We start from the raw sequence: 21,307 nt of genomic DNA, 5'->3' as shown, positions 1-21,307 counted from the left end.
CATTCATGAACAGAAACATGATGACAGATTGTGGTAAGACAAGTGCAGTGTTTTGAGATGTGTTTATAATCTCAGGATACAAGGGTACTGTTTTGCATTTATTTAACTTTTCCACTTCACCCTTTTTGCATGCATTTTGTATAATAATCAGAACAATAATCCAATGATTTATGTCTCCATCTCTTATATTTTAGGATCTACAGGCAGGATACAGAGGTGAACATCAATATGTCACCCCAATACATTTCCTTTATTCTATGTATTTATCTGTGCTTATAACATCTCTTGCTTAAAAAAATTGAAAACAACTATAGTCCTGTGGAATACACTTCATGCATTTATCACAATTTCAATAACCTGAGTAAGACTTAAACATTTTAGAGATATAATATTTTTATTTAGCTGGTTTTATTAACCAGGTGAGTGCTTTTACCACATCAGTGGTCATTTTAGGAAAGTTGATAATCTAGATACATAACACCGTCACTAACAAGTTGATGTAATTATTTTCCATTATAAGATTCATAGACTAAAGTATTAACCACATTTTTACTGCTACAATGTTTTTCACACGCTCATGCTATGAAGATTTAAAACTGCTAAACAAAACCAGCTTTATATTTTGTTAACCTTTCACAGATGTTGAAATGACTATCTTCAATGTGAATAACTGAAAACCAGAAATTGTTAAGACAGTAGAACATCACATGTGCTTTACATATAATAAATACAGTCTAGATAAGTGACTATTTAATATATAATTTCAGGAAATCTGCATTTTAACAAAAACAAGCATCACTGCATTACACTGAGTGTTTAATTTTTTGCAGTACACTTTGATATGTCTTCTCCAGTTATTTATTTAAATGCTCTTTGTCTTTTCTTCTTATACTTGCTCAGTTCATGTCCAGTTTCAGAATATTTGATGTTATCCTGTATAAGAATACAGAAGAGGAAATACTATTAGTGTAAAGTTTTGCATAAACAAACTACACTTTTCTTTGTCTATCATAAAATCGACACAGTATATATTACAAATCAAGCTGTATCACTTTTTCCATCAAATGTGTCACAGTGTAACCCACTAATTAATCACTAAAACATAAGCATTAGGTGTTAATGCATCTTTGCACAGACTAGAATATTGTCCATCACTGCTATCCCCTAAACATGCATGAATGGGCGTGCCTTCGCTGAAGGTTGGGCATTGGGCTGGCAACTTGGCACAACAAAAATTGACTGCCAATCATTAGCAGACTGGAGTTCCGCTGGGGCGACCCCTAACCGGGAAAATCCGAAAAGACAAATGAACTGCTATCCCCTAAATGCTTTGTTATCAATTTGTCTGAAAGCAAAATTCGGAGATTTATCCACTTAGTATGCAGCAGAGAGCTCCACTGTCTTACTTTGCATAGAACAAACCTACTCCTTAGGCTTCTTTTCTATTGAATGCATTACCCTTTAAAGTAATTGCAAAGATCGATTCTCTTCACCCTAACAATAAATAACAGATATAAAACAGACAATGCTGGATGAATCCAAGAATCTAGCTGACTCCTGAGGCCTTCATTTTCTCGAAGACCTTCATATTCTCTACCTTCAATTTTCTAAAATTACCATGGCAAGCTCAAATAATCCAGAAAGAATGTGAAATATAAGTGATATTTCATTGTTCCAAAAACAGCTTAAAATCTCTTTAAACATAATTACAAATGTACCCGCTTTAATGCCCTGTGTTAAGCTACATACATTTCCTTACAAAATTTGAATGATTAACTGCAAAATTCCTCTACCCAAACTTCTGTGTTTTCATCTGATTACTTTTGCTGTTATATATTTAAATTCTATAAATACTATAGTTTTGTTATTAGTTATTCTAAGTTACTAACAATCAACCTGCATAAATTTTACTACATAGCATATAGGGTGCACTACTACTGTTTTTCTCAGCCATGATTGTTGTACATTTTATTATGAAATAAATTATAAATAGACATACTTTTGTACTGATAATCTGTTACTGTATTTACTATGGCAGCTTTTCTTTGTTCTGTTCTATTACTATCATAATTACAGATGTATAGATAGAATCATGCACAGACTTAACGACTACTGCTTTGGACAATTTCTTCTTCAATAGAAATAAGATGAATCTGAGCCTATTCTAATTGTCAGCAAATTAATATTGCTAGAAATGATCATGTTAATAATTGCAGGTGCTTCTCTAACAAGTACTGCCAAGTAACAGAAGAAAAACAGTTTTATGTTTTGCTTATTGTCTTTGCCAAGTAACCGTCCCACTAGCATGGTTTCTACAATTTCATTTTCTTCAGTCATATCATGGTGCATGCAGTAACAGAAGCTACATACATTGTGCTCATTTTATTTGCATAATGGTTTTGTCATGTATATCATTTTTAAGCTCCAACCTTGTACATTAGGACTCTGAGTCACCTCCTTGTCATTTTCCTACTGAACACTGCATAGCTACAGCATCATCAGTAGATTATGTGGACACTAACGTCCTGCTCAAACTACAGTTAAAGCTTATGTTGTGTTTACCTGCCAGTTATGTTTAGCATGGGATTTTCAATGATAAACATATTTTATTCAGCAGTAAAATGAAGGATTAGGAAACATTTTTTTACAGTTTGAAAGTATATATATATATATATATATATATATATATATATATAGATATATATATATATATATATAGATAGATAGATATATACATATATAAAGTTCTTCCTTCCTCAGGAAGGTAAAGAAAGTATTCTACTGGACCTAGCAGCAGAAGGTATAGGATAACTAGTATGCAGTTTGAAACAACATGCATTTAGAGCTTCACTCTTGTTGTTGTTGATGATGATGATGATTATGCTGTGGCTCATATTCTACTTGAATTTCATCCCAGCAAAACCACAAACAATTAATGCTTCCATTCTGGGATATTCAAACTGTTATGAACTTTATAACTGAATTTAATGCAGTACCTTCTGTACAGGATTTATGAAGAGGCTTAACCATGCCAAACTTTGGATGGAGGTTGGCATAATGGTTAAGATGTTTGGCTTACAGACATCAGGTGCAGGGTTTGATTCTCACATAATTTAATTGGATAGGCTTAAAATGGCCCACAAAGGCAGTTAGCCTAGTACTAACCTACGGACCAGTCTGCTTTCATTTCCTTTGCCTGTTTGAACACTTAACTAATACAGATCCATTAGCTAACATCTAACAATAAGGTGTTCTTCATATTTATCACTGCTGCAGTAGCCAAAGTTGTATGGGCTTATATCCTACATAAGATATAACAGCTGGCCAACTTCCAAAGTTTCAGAGCACCTGTCATGTGGCCAAACTGTTAGTCAGCTCAGTCTGAGTTTATTAAAAGACAAGTTTGGGTGCCAAACCCTTCAGAACTTTCCTGACACCAAAGAGAGTGTCCCTCGGTTGGCTTTCAAGGACTGTGCTTGTGCTAATCCATTTCTGAATAGATTAAGTTCCCTTCAGGGAAAAAAAACTTCCACATATTATTTTTAATATTCAAATTTTTCAAATTTAGAAAAGTGTATTTTCAGTCAGGAGTGTGTGTTTTATTGACTGTCAAGCGACTTTACTGTACTTTTAAAAGGGAGCACACTTTGTGTTTGACAGTTTAAAAGCAGATTTAAACAGTCTAAAACCATTTTTCCTGTGGAAAAAATGTGTTTAATTTTTTTTAATTAATGTATTAGTGTAAGTGTATTAGAGTACTTTTTATTGTGTTTTACTGGGAAAAATTACTTTTTACTGATTTTAAAATTTTACCAGCCTGTGTTGCTTAGTTTCCCTGGGAAAGAAGCACAATTTTCAGCTTGCCCATGAAGCAATCTGTCAGTCCCATTGTCAGGCCTTATTCCAGTCATAAAAATAAAAAAAAATAAGCAAAACAGCCTTTGCCACCATAACAGGCTAGCAATTTGCCTCCACCACAGGTGGGTGACTCTGCTGTGACTAAAGCTGTTTCATCAGACCACTCATCTTTTTCCCCAGTTCTTCCTGGTGTTGTCCATACAAACACTATAGACTGGGGGATAAGCCATGACTTCTGCAGCTGTTGGGGTCTCCTCAATGGCCAAAGGAGATCAACTTTTGTCAATGTTGGGAGAAGGGGCAGGGAAGGTGCCACTGCTTAGGCATAATGTTGTGCCCATCTCCAGGGAAGCTGATGATGCTGCCATTAATAATCTTGTTTGTCCCAACTTTCCTGTCAAAGAGAAACAGAAAACTAAACATTTATAATCTCCTGCACAAGTTTCACTGGACAGGATAGTTTATTAATTCTGGCTCAGTGTCTTGCACAAGCTATTGACCTCTCTTATCAAGTGATTTCTGGTAAAAGAAAAAGGGATTCCTCTTTTCCTGAAGAGACTCAAGAAATTGAATCTAGAGGGGAATGTGATGGGACAGATATAGGTTTTTCACCACAGATGTTGGACTCAGACTCAAAGGACAGCATGTTATCTAAACTTCCCTGTTAAAAATTATCTTTCTCTGAGACTCTTTCTGGAATATATCAGTGTTTTCAATGGAAGAACACTCAGGTTTTCAGTCTCTCAGAAAATACTATGAGTTGTTACACATGGAATTCCCAGAGCCTTATCCCATCCCCCCAGTGTTGCCTACATTGGAAATTTTTTTGTCACATCCTGCGTTTTCCCTGACAAATAGCCTACTGTCCTTGAGAAAGCACATAGAACATTTAAAGTTCCTCAGTCTTCTAAGTTTTATACATCAATCTCAGACCTATCTCAGGAGCAAGGGAGCCCGCAGGATTTTTTGCAGGGGGGGATGCAAACCCAGAGCCCCTCACATGCAGCCCCACCCCCTCTGCCCACAGAGCCCCACTCCCACGCAGCCATTACATGGTCCCATTACTTGGCTATTTCTCCCTGTTGCCATAAACACTGTTCAAAATTCTCAGTGTGCATACTGTTTTATGCTTTACTTCTACAATGATTACAGATATCTAGATTTAATTAGGAATCCGAGATACATTTTTTTTACATACCCCATGTACATTGCAACTAACAAAAGGGAACTTTCAGCTGGCAGCCCTTTTGAATTCTGATCAAGAAGGCTTGGCTGTTCTGTTCTCTATACTGGAATAATTTCTCATTCATTGCTAATAATCATTTTATTTACTTGGGTACTAACAGAGTTTTCCTTTTTCCTTGTTACCTATCATAAAGACAAGGTATTTATTTTATCTCAAAATACTTCCTCTTGTTTTATTTATTTATTTATTTATTTATAAGTGACTTACTACTGGGGAATAGTGTTCATTAGCTCAGTACTTCTCATGTAGGACACTAAACTGAGTCCCATGAGCCTGTTCAGATTATACAGATTTAAACAGATTAGTTTATTACACTAGTGTTACTTGGCTTCCAAGATTAGCTCTCAGTAACACAAGTTGCTGTTTAAATAAAAGCTGGCATTCTGTGCTCTGAATGCACGACACATTATAGCTCTATTTAACTTAAACTGTGTGCAGTCACTAAATTATGTATATTTTTAATTAATGCTTAATCAAGCATTTCTTCATAATCCCAACATTGACACAGTTGCAAGTCATCACTTCATCTTTTTAAAGATAATTCCAATAGCCCTAATATAGGCACATTATTAATTTTTTTTCAAGATTAGTTTTACTGAGCAGGCGAGGGAAATTCTGGGTGTTTTCTGCTTTTGTGTGGTTGACCCTTAGTTATATGAAACTGGGTCTATTATCAGTGATGTGAACAACTTCATTATATGCTTAACTAAAAGCTTTAGACCTTTTTTTCTTGACACAGACATTACAGTATCCCTTCCTGACTGTTATTGTGATAAACAAGAGTAGCCATGCATAAGAAGTGTATATATTTATGCATATGATTATACATATGATTATAATACATACAGATTGTATTAATTATAATATAAAATAATTTAGCTATATCCCTTCTATAATACAGTACCACTTGTTAGAGTGTGTTTTAAATTTATAGTTTTGAATGTTTTTCCAGCAAGCAATGAAACAAAACATATGAACCAATGACAAACTGCCCAATTAAGAACATTTCAACCATAAAAGGCCACTTAAACTTCTGTCATTACAATTCACCAATGTCAGTCAGTATGCACAATCTCTGCAGAAGTAAAAGTCATCTGAATAATTCCACATTAAAGAGATCTGAAACTAATGAAGAGGTTGTTGCTAGAAAACAACTTTATATTTCAGTGTTTCATCTACAAATTCAGTGCTTACTGCCCTTAAAGAATAAATACTACATTAAAAAATGGTAAGCTAGTATATTGCAATAGGGAATGGGTGGCAAGCTGAAAAACAGGTTCATAGTTACTAGGCATTTCCTCCAAAGTAGGGCATGCTCAGGACTGCAGCACCCCATCCCCTTAAAATACAAATCGACATGCTGTGGAAGTAGAACCTATAGCCTTTTACATCAAGATGCAAGTATGCTACCTGCTGGGATACTAACACTGCTTTAAAATTCCATATGACAATAGTGATACCATTTGCTGAACAAAACAGTTGTACATTTTAAGCAAACTTAGCATGAGCAGCAGTAAATTTCTCTTCCCTTGAAGCTCACAATTCCTTAAAAATGCACTTGAAAATAAATTCCACCAGCTAGGGCATTTCACTCTTTCTCACCCCCCCCCCCCATCGTCTTAGTGCAAGAAATCTGGACAAAGCCTAAAATAAACAGGGACAGATTATAAATATTGCCCTCATGAACTTAGAAAATTGCTAAAAATAACAGAATTTGTTAGTATGCATTTTTCTAAAGGATAAAAATGTCTTATTATTTAGCAACTTCAATCCTTTTAGGAGGAATATGGGGCAAAACCTGGACAGCTGAGGGGTATGCTACCTCACTCTTATACATACATACACACGCCCACACAGGATTTGTGTTAGAATGCGTTTTCTAAAGTATAAAGTCTGAAGCTGAAATACATCATTATTTAATAACTTTAATCCTTAGCTCATCCCAGTGATTTGTCAGAAAAACTAATTTTTTTTATGAGGAACAGACCACAAATATAAGGCAAAAATCTGGACATTCTGTGAAAATCTTTACAGTTCTGAGGTATGACACACACATACATATCACTACCTCCTTCGAAAGTGGATAGAAGAACAAGTTTTGCATTAGTATGCATTTTCTAAGGATATGAAGCCTAAAACTCAAATGTCTGCCAATATTTTGACTTCAATCCTCAGTGATTTTCAAGAAAAAACACAATTTTATGAGAAACAAACCGAAAATATGAGGCAAAAATCTGAATAATTGTGAGGTATGACCCCCCCCCTTACTTACACACACACAGACCTGCCTCCCTCTTACACACACACCTCCCTTCCTCTTACAAACAAACACACACACCTCCCTCCCTCCTACAAACACACACACCTCCCTCCCTCTTTCAAACACACACACCTCCCTCCCTCTTGCAAACACACACACCCATACTTTTCTCTACCTATTTGTTACACACACACACCACATTACCTTTCCCTACCTATTTGTCACACACACACACACACACACACACACACACACACACACACACACACACACACACACACACACACACACACACACACACACACACACACACACACACACACACACACACACACACACATACCTTTCCCTATCTATTTCTTACAAATGGAAACAAGTCCGTATACATTAACTCAATAATAGGTGTCTCGCTATACACACAACTAAAGAAACAGGCTTCCACTATAAAATGTTGTGGAGACTCCGATGTGACAGCTTCCCTTTTTAGTCTCGATGAAAGAGTGGAAAAAAAGCCAGAAACACCTGAAAATGTAACAAGAATACTGAGAAGGCAGACACTGTGGGAAAAAAGTTTGCCAGTAAACAGTATATTACAAAACGACAAAATGTTAAATATATAGAGACGAGTAACAATTTGTTCATGACATTTAATATGAAACTACACATACAATTGAAATCTTAAATTCTGATCCTTCAGTCTGGGTTACTGAAGAGTCTGCAATTCAAAACTACTTGACATCACACCATAACAATATCAAGTATGATAGGCTGGCATTTCCGTCTGCCTGGAAACTATTAACCAATTACACGGCTATTATACCATTTATAAACAACAGCTTCACAATAGTATAAACAAGTGCATTTTATTCTTACTGATCACAAGCTGTCTTAGGAGTAGAACACTCAATTTATCAAACTCTGACATCGCAATTCCTGCTTCAAATCAGAAGACAAACAACATTTAACACATAACTGAACAACTAAAAGCGACCAAGAAGATACAACATCCTTCTGAAGTTAAAAGTAGACCAATAAGTAACATTAGAAACTGTGTCCAACCAGTTGGTGTAGAAGTGCTGAAATGTAACCAATAAAGAATAGTAGCACAACGTTGCGAGTCCACAGATAAAATGTATTAATCCACAATTAGTTAAGCGCTTTCATCAAACAGTATGACTTCATCAGAACAGTTAGAATATAAAATTTCAGGCTTAAATAACTAATAATTTGAATTCATTGGTCTAGCAATTACCAAATCATGTTTCAAACATGCCAAGTCTCATGAATAATGAATAATGAAACCAATATGCATATAGATCCAGCATTAAACATATTTACCATTACAATATATATGCGAAAAAACACATTTTTAAAAAACATATATATATTTTTCTGTATAAATTATGATACAAAAATACAAAAAATAAATATTAACATTGTTATAAAAAAATATATTTTTTATTTTTTACTCCATATTAAAAATTACTTCATGACCAGATGGCCATTGTATTATACTAGATCTGCCTTCTCTTTCAAAACAGGCATAATTGAAAGATGTTCATTGATGCCAGGGGCTTGGTCAGCAGCTAGTCGAAGTTGCCACATCAACTCCTTCTTATGCAACCTGTTTTGCCAATCACCCCCCCCCCCACATCCACTGTGACAAAATCCAAGATGCCAAACTTAAAACCAATAAAATTACTACACAGACAACTGTGTTTGTATAACGCATTAGTATTTTTTCCACATTTGATATTGTATAAATGCTCATATATCCTGTTCTTCAACATCCTTTCCGTCTTGCCGACGTAGAATGAGGAGCAAGAAGTACATTTAGCAAGATATACCAACTTGCTGGAACAACAGTTTCCATTTTTCAAATAAATGTGACTTTTGTGGAGATTGTTAATAATAATGTCACTTTCCAACATTATATAGCAACAATAATGACATCTACCACAAGGCTTACTACCATATGTGGTTCTCTGTTTCCCAATGGAGTTTCTAGGAACCTCAACCAAAGATTTTATGTTACTACCTACTTTGGTAGAAAAAATTGGTTTGTCTCCAAGTACCCTGATAATTTTCGGGTTGGTTCTGAAAATATTCCAATTCTTTAACAAAGTTGTTTTAACTTGAGAATAAAAGGGACTAAACTGAACTACACATGCCTGTTGAAAATTGGTACCAACCCTAGTATTACCAAAATCAGAAATATCAACTAGTTTCTGATTAGTGCTACCCAGTAATGGTTTGTACACCGTACCCCATTTTTCACCAACCTCCTATAGTATTGGATCAATGAAGTGACCCGGGTAGCCTCTCTCAAGAAACATTTTCCTTAAATTCTGGAATTCCAGTATCACATCCTCTTTTATAGTGGTCATTCTTGCTATCCTCACTGCCTGCCCCTTTACAATACTTCTTTTCTGGTGAATAGGGTGGTGACTGGTGTAATGTAAATATGCATTGCAAAAAGTATTTTTTCTGTAGATCTTGGAGTGGAACCTATTTTCTTTTTTAAAAATCTGCACATCAAGGAAATTAATTTCCTGCTGATGGTATTGAAAGGTAAATCTTAAATACCTAGTAGTTTGATTTATATATTCCAAAAACCTAGGAATTCCTGCTACATCTCCTTTCCATACAATAAAGATGTCATCCAAAAATCTACCATAGTATGCAATGCAAGATGAAAATTCCATGTCAGGTTGAAAAATGTACATTTGTTCCCACCCTAAAAGAACCAAATTGGCATACAAAGGGGCACATGCAGCACCCATAGCTACTCCCTGCAGTTGTTTAAAGTATTTGCCACCAAAGAATATGAAATTGTTCTCAAGAATCAGGCTCATCAACTCACATAAAAGAGATACCTCATCAGTTTTTAAAGCAGAATGAGAAAAAAGAACTTCCTCAAAAAAATCAAGCCCTTCCAGTTTTGGAATGCAAGAAAAAAGATCCTGCACATCAACTGTAAGAAACCAACAATCCGATATCCAAATATCCTGCTTGAGCTGACCCAAAAAGTCCCAGGAATCTTTTAACAAGTGCGGGAATTTGTTAACAATATGTTTCAGTTTGACATCCACATAAACCACTAGATTGTGAGTCTTGGATCCTGCGGCTGCAACTATGGGTCGGAATGGTTTCCTAAAATCTTTGTGTACCTTCGGTATCCCAAAGATAGTTGGTATCCTAGGAAATTTGTTAAATAAGAAGTTGTATTCTTCCTTCGAAATTCTCTGGTCTATCAGATATTCATATAGGAAACTATCCAATCTCCGATAAGAAATATTGATTTCATTTTTGGAACATAAAGAATATCTATCCTCCTGGAATAGGATGTTCTGCATGTCATTGTTATATTCTTCTACACCATATATAACCACCCCACCCCCTTTATCTGGGGTCATAATTCTTATGTCCCTGTTGTTTCTAATACTGTCAAGGGTGTTTTTTTCTTTAGTGTTCAAGTTATTAAAAACTTTCCTTTTTTCACCCCAAGTTTTATATAAATCCTCCCTGACAAGTTTCTCATATGCCACTATGAGTGGATGCAATGGGGGGTTAAACATGCTACTTTTCTTTAATACCCTATTTGATTCACCCTTGTTTACTTTATCTGACAGAATAAGGTTCAAATTTAGTTTCCTAAGATACAACTGCAAGTCAATCATAACAGAAGCTACGTCCGGCACATGGGTTGGTACAAACTTGAATCCCTTGGAAAATAATGAGAATAAATCCTTGGTAATAGGAAAATTAGAATAATTATATATGTTGAAACCATCCAAACTGTACTTGATGTTTTCAACACTCTGAACCTGTTCTGTACTGTCTACCATTAATTGTAAGTCTGATTCTGTTTCACAACCCTGCTGTAAGTCTTGTTTGTCCCTTGTCTGCGTTTGGCTATTCTTTCCGAGCGTCGAGGCATGGGAAAATCCTGAATGTCATCCAAACACTCAAGATCATTACCACCACAGTGGATATCATCCATGTCAACTTCTATATTGAGACTAGTTCTAGGCCCATTTTATATCCCTCCAGGACCATATACCTCATGCTGCTGCGCATAAAAAAACAGTTTGTCAGTGGGATAAGCCCTACCTTGCTTGTATTGTTTATTATCCCTTTCCATCTTTTTAACTTTTTTCTTAAATATATTGTCACATTTTTGATCCACTCTACTAATAATCTTATAATACAAGTTTTCATACTGGGGAAACAGCAAATCAGTATTAATATTTTCATTCAACATATTCACTTCTTCCCTTAATCCAATAATCATAGACTCATGAACAGCAACAGTTTTTACCAGCAGTTCCAAACCCCATTTGTCAAACATTTCAGAGAAACTCTTTACAGTCACATTATCATAGTAAATTCCATAAGGGAACTTGAATACCCTTAGTCCCTGCGGTACTAATTCTTGCTTAATACATTCATTTAAATAGCATATTTCCATTTCACACAGTTTAAATTTGAACAGTTTTTTTTCAAAAGCATAAATCATTTCCTTTAAAGACGTATATTCAACATGTTTGAAACTTCTAGATTCAGAATTCAGATTATACATTCTATTACCAGTTTCCTGAAAAGAAAAATGTCTTTGTATTAACTTTCCATATTTATCAGTTTTATTATTACCAATTAAATTGTCATTACCAGTGTTGTTTTTTTCATTAGAACCACTATTAACATAATGTCCTTCCTCACCAAGTTCATGTTGCTTATTTCCCAATCGACTTTGAATGGGTTTGTTTTTATATTTACATGAACATAAATAACATTGTTATAAAAAATATATTTATTTTTTGTATTTTTGTATCATAATTTATACAGAAAAATATATATATATATTTTTTAAATGTGTTTTTTCACATATATATTGTAATGGTAAATACGTTTAATGCTGGATCTATATGCATATTGGTTTTATTATTCATTATTCATGAGACTTGGCATGTTTGAAACATGATTTGGTAATTGCTAGACCAATGAATTCAAATTATTAGTTATTTAAGCCTGAAATTTTATATTCTAACTGTTCTGATGAAGTCATACTGTTTGATGAAAGCGCTTAACTAATTGTGGATTAATAAATTTTATCTGTGGACTCGCAACATTGTGCTACTATTCTTTATTATTTTAAACATTAGAAACTGTGAAAGCCCACAAAATAGACACTACAAGGGCCCATAACATATGAAGAGATAGAGAATTATGACACTGTGCAGGATTCATGAAGGCTTGCACGGAGTCTAAGAGTAGTGTAAGACTCCATGCAGCCTTCGCGAACCAGGAACAGCCCAAAGTCCGTGTAAGAGACCAGCTAAAATGTCTCTTACACGGAGTGGGCGTGGATAAGCTAATCACTTCACTTGCAGCTGAATAGCATGCAAATGAGGTAGATTAGCGATCCAGGAAGCCCAAAGCAGCCCGTGTAAGAGCCATTTTAGCTGCAGAAATGTACTCAGTTGACAACTGAGTACGTTTCTGCAAAAACCACAATGGAGCCATGTCAGCTCCAAATAAAGGGTGCATATGTGTCAGGCAGCTTGCCAATGGCCAAGTATGTGGCCATTGGCAAGGTAACCTGATGCAAAATTAATAAAATATATATATATTTAAACCCAGCGCAGCCCCGCGCAAATGGGCTGCGCTATATAAAACATAAAAATGAACATTATAAACCCACAAATGTGGGTTTTAGGCAATACATGGAATGACAATGCAGGGACCAGCAGACCAAAAACAACATGGCCACCGTGTAGTGGTTGCTAATGGGCAAGCTGAGTCTAAGAGATGTAACTAAGCATTAGTAGGCAATCTGATGCAAATGAGTGTTAGGATACTGAATTCCATTGTCACATAGCAAATGAGCACATTCTGAGTAGTGTAAGAGTTACAGAAAGGGGAGGAACAGAGTAGGAGATAGGTGACATCACAGGGGGGAATGGCAGAAAGAAATGCAGTTCATTGGAGGTCAGAGTTACATGACAGATGTCAGACACATATCATGGAAAGAGGAGTGCCACAACATAAGCATGGGAAAGTCAAGAAATGGAAGGTGTACACTGTTGCCTACACCAAAGTTTCTTGCTGGGCGTGCATGCACACGTGTGCACGCCATGATGTGCGAGTAGGACAGTGTGCGTGCGTGTAAGGCAGACAGCATGTGGGAGCGTGTTGGGAGATGTTTAACACTGTTTGCGCGGGTGTGCGCGCATTTTAACCCAAATAAGCAGATTCTGAACCATGTAAGCATGTGTGCGCGTGTGTAAGCCACTGTGAGTGTGTTTCTGCTGGTATGCACATGGCTCCCACCTGCAGAAACAGAGAGGAAAAAGGAAGCAACAGATTTAGTAGGAAGCTAGCAGGGAATACTGCTGGAGCTTGCATGTGAAAACAATTAGAAGCAGGCAATTACACAGGCAGAATAGTAGCCCAGCCCAGCACTTAAAACTCTGCAAACAGCAGTGCAGGATGTTTCTCTCAGGAGACACTGCAAGACAGGAGTAAGCTATTAGAAGTGAAAACTGAAAAAGCTGAACTCAGAGCAGAAATGTTAGGGGCTGCCATAGCTGTCATAATGAGATGTAGGCGACTTGCTGAGGGTGGTGACAATGCAGATGGTGCCAGACAACCCACAGTGAGGAGACAGAGAAGAGTGTATAGGCCCAGGGTCACCTACCATGGGTTACATGAGCTGGAGAGAGTAGAGCGCTATAGAGTGGACAGAGACCTCCTGCAGCAAATAGTGGAGCTGTGCAGGCCACGCCTCACACACAGAACCAACAGAGGGGAACCCATCCCAGTGGAAACCAAGGTATGTGTTGGCCTAAGAATACTAGCAACAGGTACCTTCCAGAGACCAACTGGTGATATGATGGGGATATCACAGGCATCAGCCTCCAGGGTACTGCACCAGTTCCTGGATGCCATGTCAGCACATGTCGGTGATTATGTATATTTCCCCAATGCCCATGAGGTATTGGCCAGCAATATGCATCTCTTCCAGCAAATAGCGGAATACCCTGAGGTAGTGGGTGCAATAGACTGCACGCACATACGCATCAAAGCACCAGCCGGTGAGTGGGGTAGGGCCTACATTAACCGCAAGGGCTTCCCCTCCATCAACTGCCAGGTCGTGTGTGATGCCCAGGGCATAATAATGAATGTGTGTGCTGGCTGCCCTGGGAGCTACCATGATTCCCACATCTGGCATTTGACGCAGCTGTACCAGACATTTGCCAATGGGGACATCCCACATGGACACCTAGTGGGGGATGCAGGTTATGCACTGGAGCCGTGGCTGATGACACCCATCAGAAATGCACACACACCTGAACAGGAACACCATAATGAGGCACACGCACAAACACGTAATGTAATAGAGCATGTGTTTGGGCTGCTCAAGTCACAGTTCCGGTGTCTGGACACATCTGGTGGAGCCTTGCAGTACTTATCAACTACATGTACCCAAATTGTCATGGTATGTGCTATGCTACATAATATGATCTTGCGAAAACAGCTGCAGCAGGACCAGCATAGGGCTGGGCCAAACAGCCCCCCACCATTGCCAAGGCCATCACAGGCAGAGCGTGACTCGGAGGAGGAACAACGTGAGCCTGTCCCAGTAGGCCGAAGGAGGCGTGCCCAGTATGCCCTGGCCTTGGCAAAGAGGCAACGCATAGCACATACACTGGCTCAGTAGGAACCCTGGGAATGATACCCCCTCTGACTCATTCAAATAATAACAGGGATGCCTAAAATAACATGACCTGCTCACAAACATGTACAGGGAGTGTAATATGTGCATCCAACAGAGGCAGACCTGCAGCACCACCATGTGTTAAGTAATGTAACACCATGTACTATATGCACACCTGAGGACCATGACTAGCATCCTACCCTCACCAAGCATCATGCCACAATATGACAATGAGATGATCAAGTGCAATAATTGGCTGAAGTATCACAGTTAGTCAAAGGGGATCCAATGTGTGCCAGCCTGGGATGACATGCTGAGCATGACATGATGCCCCACCTGCTAGGACTGGCGTGCACCTATCAGTGCAGGCCGTATGGATACTGGCAAAGGCTGTTGTTACCCACAGCTTGCCCTGAATAGGTAAGGCTCAAAACACAAACCTACCTCCATAGGTATCAGAAGGGATAAGAACCTAGATGTAATGCTACCCAATGCCAGAAGTCTAAACAGCAAGATGCATTCAGTCTAAACTCACCCAGTATGGAGAATGTTGATATCTGTGCTGTAACAGAAAACTGGGTCAAGGCTCACATCAGCACCCTAACACTACCAGGTTACACCTCATACTGTGCTGTACAGCCTCAAAACATGGAACAAGCTACAAAAGGAGGGTGACTAGCAATAATTGTCAAGGATAACCACACCCCCATGTTAAGAAGCAGCATGGACTAGCCATGGTCAAGTAACAGTGGCTAAAACTGCCCCCCAGTTTATAGCCTGCTATAGACTACCGTCCCAACACCAGGAACTGCACCTGGCCTATGCTGGAATACATGAATATATCAAGTCCTCCAAACCACATTATATTGGGTGACTGAAAATACCCAGACATAGACTGGGAGCATTATACTAGCTCCAACATTGTATGACAAAAGTTCATAGAATCCATAAACCAAAATGCCCAGGAACAACATACCACTCCCACAAGAGGGGTAAGCATACTGGATGTGATAATCAGCAACATGGGTAATGGATGGCAAGACGAGAAGTGTATTGCTCACTGGTAAAACTAGACCATAGAGTAATCACACTGGATATACAAATCCTGACCACAGTCCCTGGCCAGAAAACCACAGTGAAAAACATGTGTAAAGCAATATTTGCACTCCTCCAAATGGATGTGGAATCCATTAAAGGTCCTGTGCTGGTGCAAAATATGGACACACCTCAGAACCTGTAATACAGTCATTCCATGAACACTGCCAGGAATGCTTGGATTATGCAATCCTAAATTAAAACAAGACACAATGCCATACACGCAGGCATTTGGCATGGTGGACACCAGCCATAACCAAACCATGCAAGAGAATGAGGAAGCTACTACATGATAGAGCAAACATAAAAAAAGAAGTAATCACTGATCAGTAGTATGGCAATAAAATATGTCCACACATACAATCCACTAAGGCCAGCCACAACAAGTTGAATCTGTGAATCTTGAGGCAATGTTACATCTGCCCCAAGTACACCGACAACCCCCAACTCCCCCAAGAAATACAAATATATGTGAGAGATGCAACCATCTATCCAAACTGGAGGCTGAGCTCCCTCAACTCAGTACTCCCAAAACTAGTCAGGAGGAGAAGGTAACCACACACACCACAAACCCAGTCCCACATAGACCTATCACAACTGCAAACCAAAGACATAAACACAGAAAAACATTCCTGGAGGCCCGAATTACAAACACACCACACCAACAGAGGCCTCCAAAGCAGACACCCAATCAAACAACCTCCAAACATAGCACATGCAACACATAGTACACAAAGCTGGTGTGCCAAACAGTCACAGGCCAGAAGGAGAAACAACATGCCTGATACAGTTGTAATAGGTGACTCCATAGTGAGACACGCTGCTGTCCCACACACCAGACTGAACAAGTGAAAGGGTACAGTAAGCTGCCTGTAGGCTGCTACAATACGCCACATAACACAAGTATGCAGGTCACCCCAAAGCAAGTAGAAATATGATGCAGTCATAGTCCATGCTGGTGTGAATGACCTGAGATGTACCTCCCTGGACTACATGAAAAGAGACATAGATGAGCTCTCCGATTATGTAGTCCAGGCCGGTATGACACTGACCATTTGTTGCATCCTACCCTCACCAAGAATGATGCCACAGTACAAACACGGAATGATCAGTTATAACAAGTGGCACAATTACTGGTGTCATTCCAAGGGGATCCAATGTCTGTCTGCTTGGGATGTCAAGCTTGACAAGCCACGCAGCTGTTCCAGGGATGGCTTGCACCTGTTACCCCTGGGCGTCTGGATATTGGATAAGGCTTTTGCCACCTCCATAGAGCCTTTTGTAGGCAAGGCTGAAAAGACTAACCCACCACCCTACAAAACATAAGTGGAAAGAAACATAAGGGTAATGCTGACCAATGCCAGATGTGTAAACCCCAATATGCATGCTCCCGAGGCCATCCCCAGTATGGAGAACATTGATGTCTGTGCAGTGACAGAAACCTGCTGCAAGCCTCCTGACAGCACACCAGCACTACCAGGTTATACCACATATCATGTGTCATTGCCCCAAAACCTGGAACAAAACATAAAAGGAGGGTGAGTATCCATATTCAGCACAAACACCCATATGTCCAGGTAACTGACAATGCACAAGGCATTGGAGTCCACCCATGTGCAACTAATCATAGGCAAGACTGCTGTACAGTCTGTAGCATGCTACAGACCACACTCTCACACACAAGCACCCCACCCAGCCGTCCTGAAGACACTGGACAGTATGAATGTCCCACCAAATACCAAACAAGGTACTCACAAATTACCACATAGGTGGTAAACCATTATGTATGGAAGGAGTAATCAGGGACCTAGGGACACAAGTGGACAGTAACCTGTTATGTGACACTCACATTGCCAATGTGGCTAGGAAGACTGTCTATATTGGACACCGTATCATGAAAGGATTCACATCTACGTCAACAGAGGTCATTGTGCCCCTATACTGTTCTCTTATCACACCCATAATCTAGTACAATGCCTTATTTGGGATGTACCTTACCTGACACCTGCAGCAGTTAGAAAGACATCAAAGGTACCTCACCAAGAGGATAAAGGGTCTCAAATATATGTCATATGCTGCCTGGCTGTAGACACCCCAGCTGAATGCAGTCACATACTGCCTACACAGAGGCATTGCATGCCTGTTGTACAAGGCCATGTCCAACACAGGAGTAATGGACATGCTCCACCCCCGAAAAGTGAAAGCCATCGGAGCTGTGAGAGTGAAAGATGTCAACCTTAACACATAATGAAATAGGATGTGCTGGAGGGACAGATACATAACCCAGAGGCTCCCCACACCCTGGAACAGAATCCCACTCCATGTTAGGCAGAGCCCCTCACTGACACTCTTCAACAGGAATCTTGCCAAGTGGATGGATGATCATAGAGTTACACTGGGGGTCTTCACTGTTTCACATCCAGACAGATGCACAGCAAAGCAAATCATAAATGGCCATAATATTCACATAGCAAGGGGTGGCGAAAGACACACACACACTCTGGCTAGGCTTACAAATGCCCTAGGGTGGATAGCCTAGTATGAACCTATGAACCTATGAGGATATAAATTGTACAGGACACTAAGGATAATCCCAAGGCTTCCACAACTGATGTTAGGAACCGTGTTGGGAATTCACAGATATGCTCTGAATCACACAAATATTACAAACAGCATACCAAACACACACACATATTGCCAACATACATCCTGACAGGTGTAGTGCAAACCCCCCCCCCCCGAATGCAAAATATCTATCCCAGCAGACTGCTGGCCCCCTGACATTGCAGATGCTGAGGTAACAGCAAGCATCTACAAAGCAAAACACACAGCAGCAATGGTATGAGATGGTGTCCTGGGCTGAGTCCAACATGGACTCCAAGAAGAATGGAATGCCAAATCACACTACTGCTCAATGTCAGCCTTACCACAGGATATGTACCCAAAGAGCAGTGTACAACAACAGTGGTCCTTCTCAACAAAGGTGTTGCCTGAATGACTACTGAAAACTACCACCCCAGAATCCTGAGAAGCTCGGTCTGCACAGCTATGGAAAGGATCAGCATGTACCACAGACATAAAGATATTGGTGACCTACTGACACTGGACCCTACCCAGTGTGGCTTTCTTAAGTGCAGATCCTGCCCCTAAACATGTTTGACTCATATGAAACAGTCATTAAGGTCATTGATGAGGGCAATGTGGTCCACACAGCATAGCTGGACCTTGCAAAGGCTTCTATACAATACCCTACGTGTTCATTATAGATATGCTCACCAGCTTAAATATAAACCCCTATGTCAGTAGAGGGGTTGCAAACCAGACCAAGGACAGAACTGACATGGTCAGACATGCTGCAGCCATGTCAGACTACAAATCAGATATAACTGGCATCCCACAAGGCTTGGTCCTGGCACCTCCCTCGTCTGGTATATATGTCCCATAGGTACAGGCCAACATGGAAGGACTGTGTCTGAACATGTTTGCAGAGGACTACAAACTGCTCACCATATGTGACCCTCCAGCTGACACAAGCATCCCACAAAAGGGCCACATAGGAACAGACAACTGGTGCATAGCCATGTCAGCAAGCTAATTGCAGAAAAGTGTATAGTCAACCCCATGGATATACAGTAAGTGCCCACCAATTACCACATAGGTGTTAACCCATTACGTACTTAACATGTAATGAGAGACCTGGGGACACAAGGTGATAGATATCCTGCACTGGACAAACATGTGGCTGTAGTGTTTACAGAAACATACCATATACCCACCTAATCATGAAGGTTGTCAGATCTAGATAAGGGGAGGTCATTGTGGCTCTGCAGTCATCCTTCATCAGCATTACAATTGACTACAATAGCCCCTGAGGGATGTACCTCAGCAGACACCTCCATCAACTGTAAAGTCCCCAACAGTACCTCACCAGGAGTATCAAAGAGCTTGCACAAATGCCATGTGTTGCCTGATTAAACAAACTGCAGCTACACACACTGCCATACTGCCCACCCAGAGGCAAGCTGTGCCTGATGTATAAAGCCATGTCCAAGCTGGTATCAATAAACATGCTGCACCTTGTACAATCTGAATGGCAGTGAGCTATGCACATGAGAGACCTGAACCCCAGCACTGACATACATAGGACAAGCTGTACTGCATGATCCATAACACAGAAGCCACCCCCACTCATGAGTAAACTCCCAGTACAGGCTATCCATAGAGTCACTCATCGATTCTCCTCAAGAGGAATCTTGATGAGTGGATGGGAGATGGTAGGTTTACCCTGGGTATCACGGTTATGTCACAGATAGACAGAGGCACAGTATACTAACCATGACATATGTCATGGCAAACTGCACTTACAATGTGTGTCAAAGGACAAACACACTCTCCGACTAGCGCTAGAAATGGCCTAGGGCACATCGCTAGTGTTTGCAAATGTATACCTATGTTGTGGAATACACTACCAATGTTGGACAAGTCTGGTTTAAGTAGTTCATATCTGAACATAATGCAGCATGGTCAGATGTGCACAACTGGCCCCTAACCAGGCTGTTGTGCTCACTATGGAAATGTAAAGCAGTGATAGGACTAAAGCCCAGGATACTGTCCACCACAGTCAAAGTACTGAACCAGTACACTATACAGTAATAAAGTGTTAGGTCAGTATGAAAGGATGTTGACAACTGTATGCAAAGTATCCCATGCAAACCCTGCAGGCACAGTATAATCCCTGTTGTGTTCACACACAAAGCAGTTGGGCAGTAACTACACAACATGACACACAACACACAACCATAAACAGGAGATTTTTGTTGAAGTTCACACTCATCCACAAATGTGGTGGGCTGCAGAGTTCAACATATGGAAAGCTCACACTGGGCATGCTCACACACTTTGATAAATGAGACATATGTCAGACAACATGCCATGGGAAGGCTGAACTGGGCATGCTCACACACTTAGGCCAAATCTCAGTTTAGCAGTTGGCCACACATATCTGGTATTTGTACGTGTTATTCCAGGAACCAACCACATTACAGCAATCTGCCCAGTGCACACAGTTAAATGACTACAGAGACATACGTGATATAGTGGATCCCTCCCATATGCAAGCATCTTCCAC

The 21,307-nt window shown here is 39.6% G+C and overlaps 1 protein-coding gene across 2 annotated transcripts in view; it reads right to left on the bottom strand.

Moving 5' to 3' along the window:
- Positions 1–375: 375 nt before the first annotated feature.
- The window catches only part of LOC122806572, a 646,200-nt gene continuing 625,268 nt past the window's right edge, over positions 376–21,307 (bottom strand). For both annotated transcript variants that reach the window (XM_044077110.1, XM_044077109.1), the window contains one exon: positions 376–933. In XM_044077110.1, the coding sequence (XP_043933045.1) occupies positions 929–933 (5 nt within the window). In that variant the 3' untranslated portion in view covers positions 376–928. The remainder of the gene's footprint in view (positions 934–21,307) is intronic.

This window comes from Protopterus annectens, chromosome 7.part0 (assembly GCF_019279795.1).
Source record: "Protopterus annectens isolate FY-2018-M chromosome 7.part0, PAN1.0, whole genome shotgun sequence".
NCBI classification, from domain to species: Eukaryota; Metazoa; Chordata; order Ceratodontiformes; family Protopteridae; genus Protopterus; species Protopterus annectens.
This window is presented reverse-complemented; position numbering and strand designations above follow the sequence as displayed.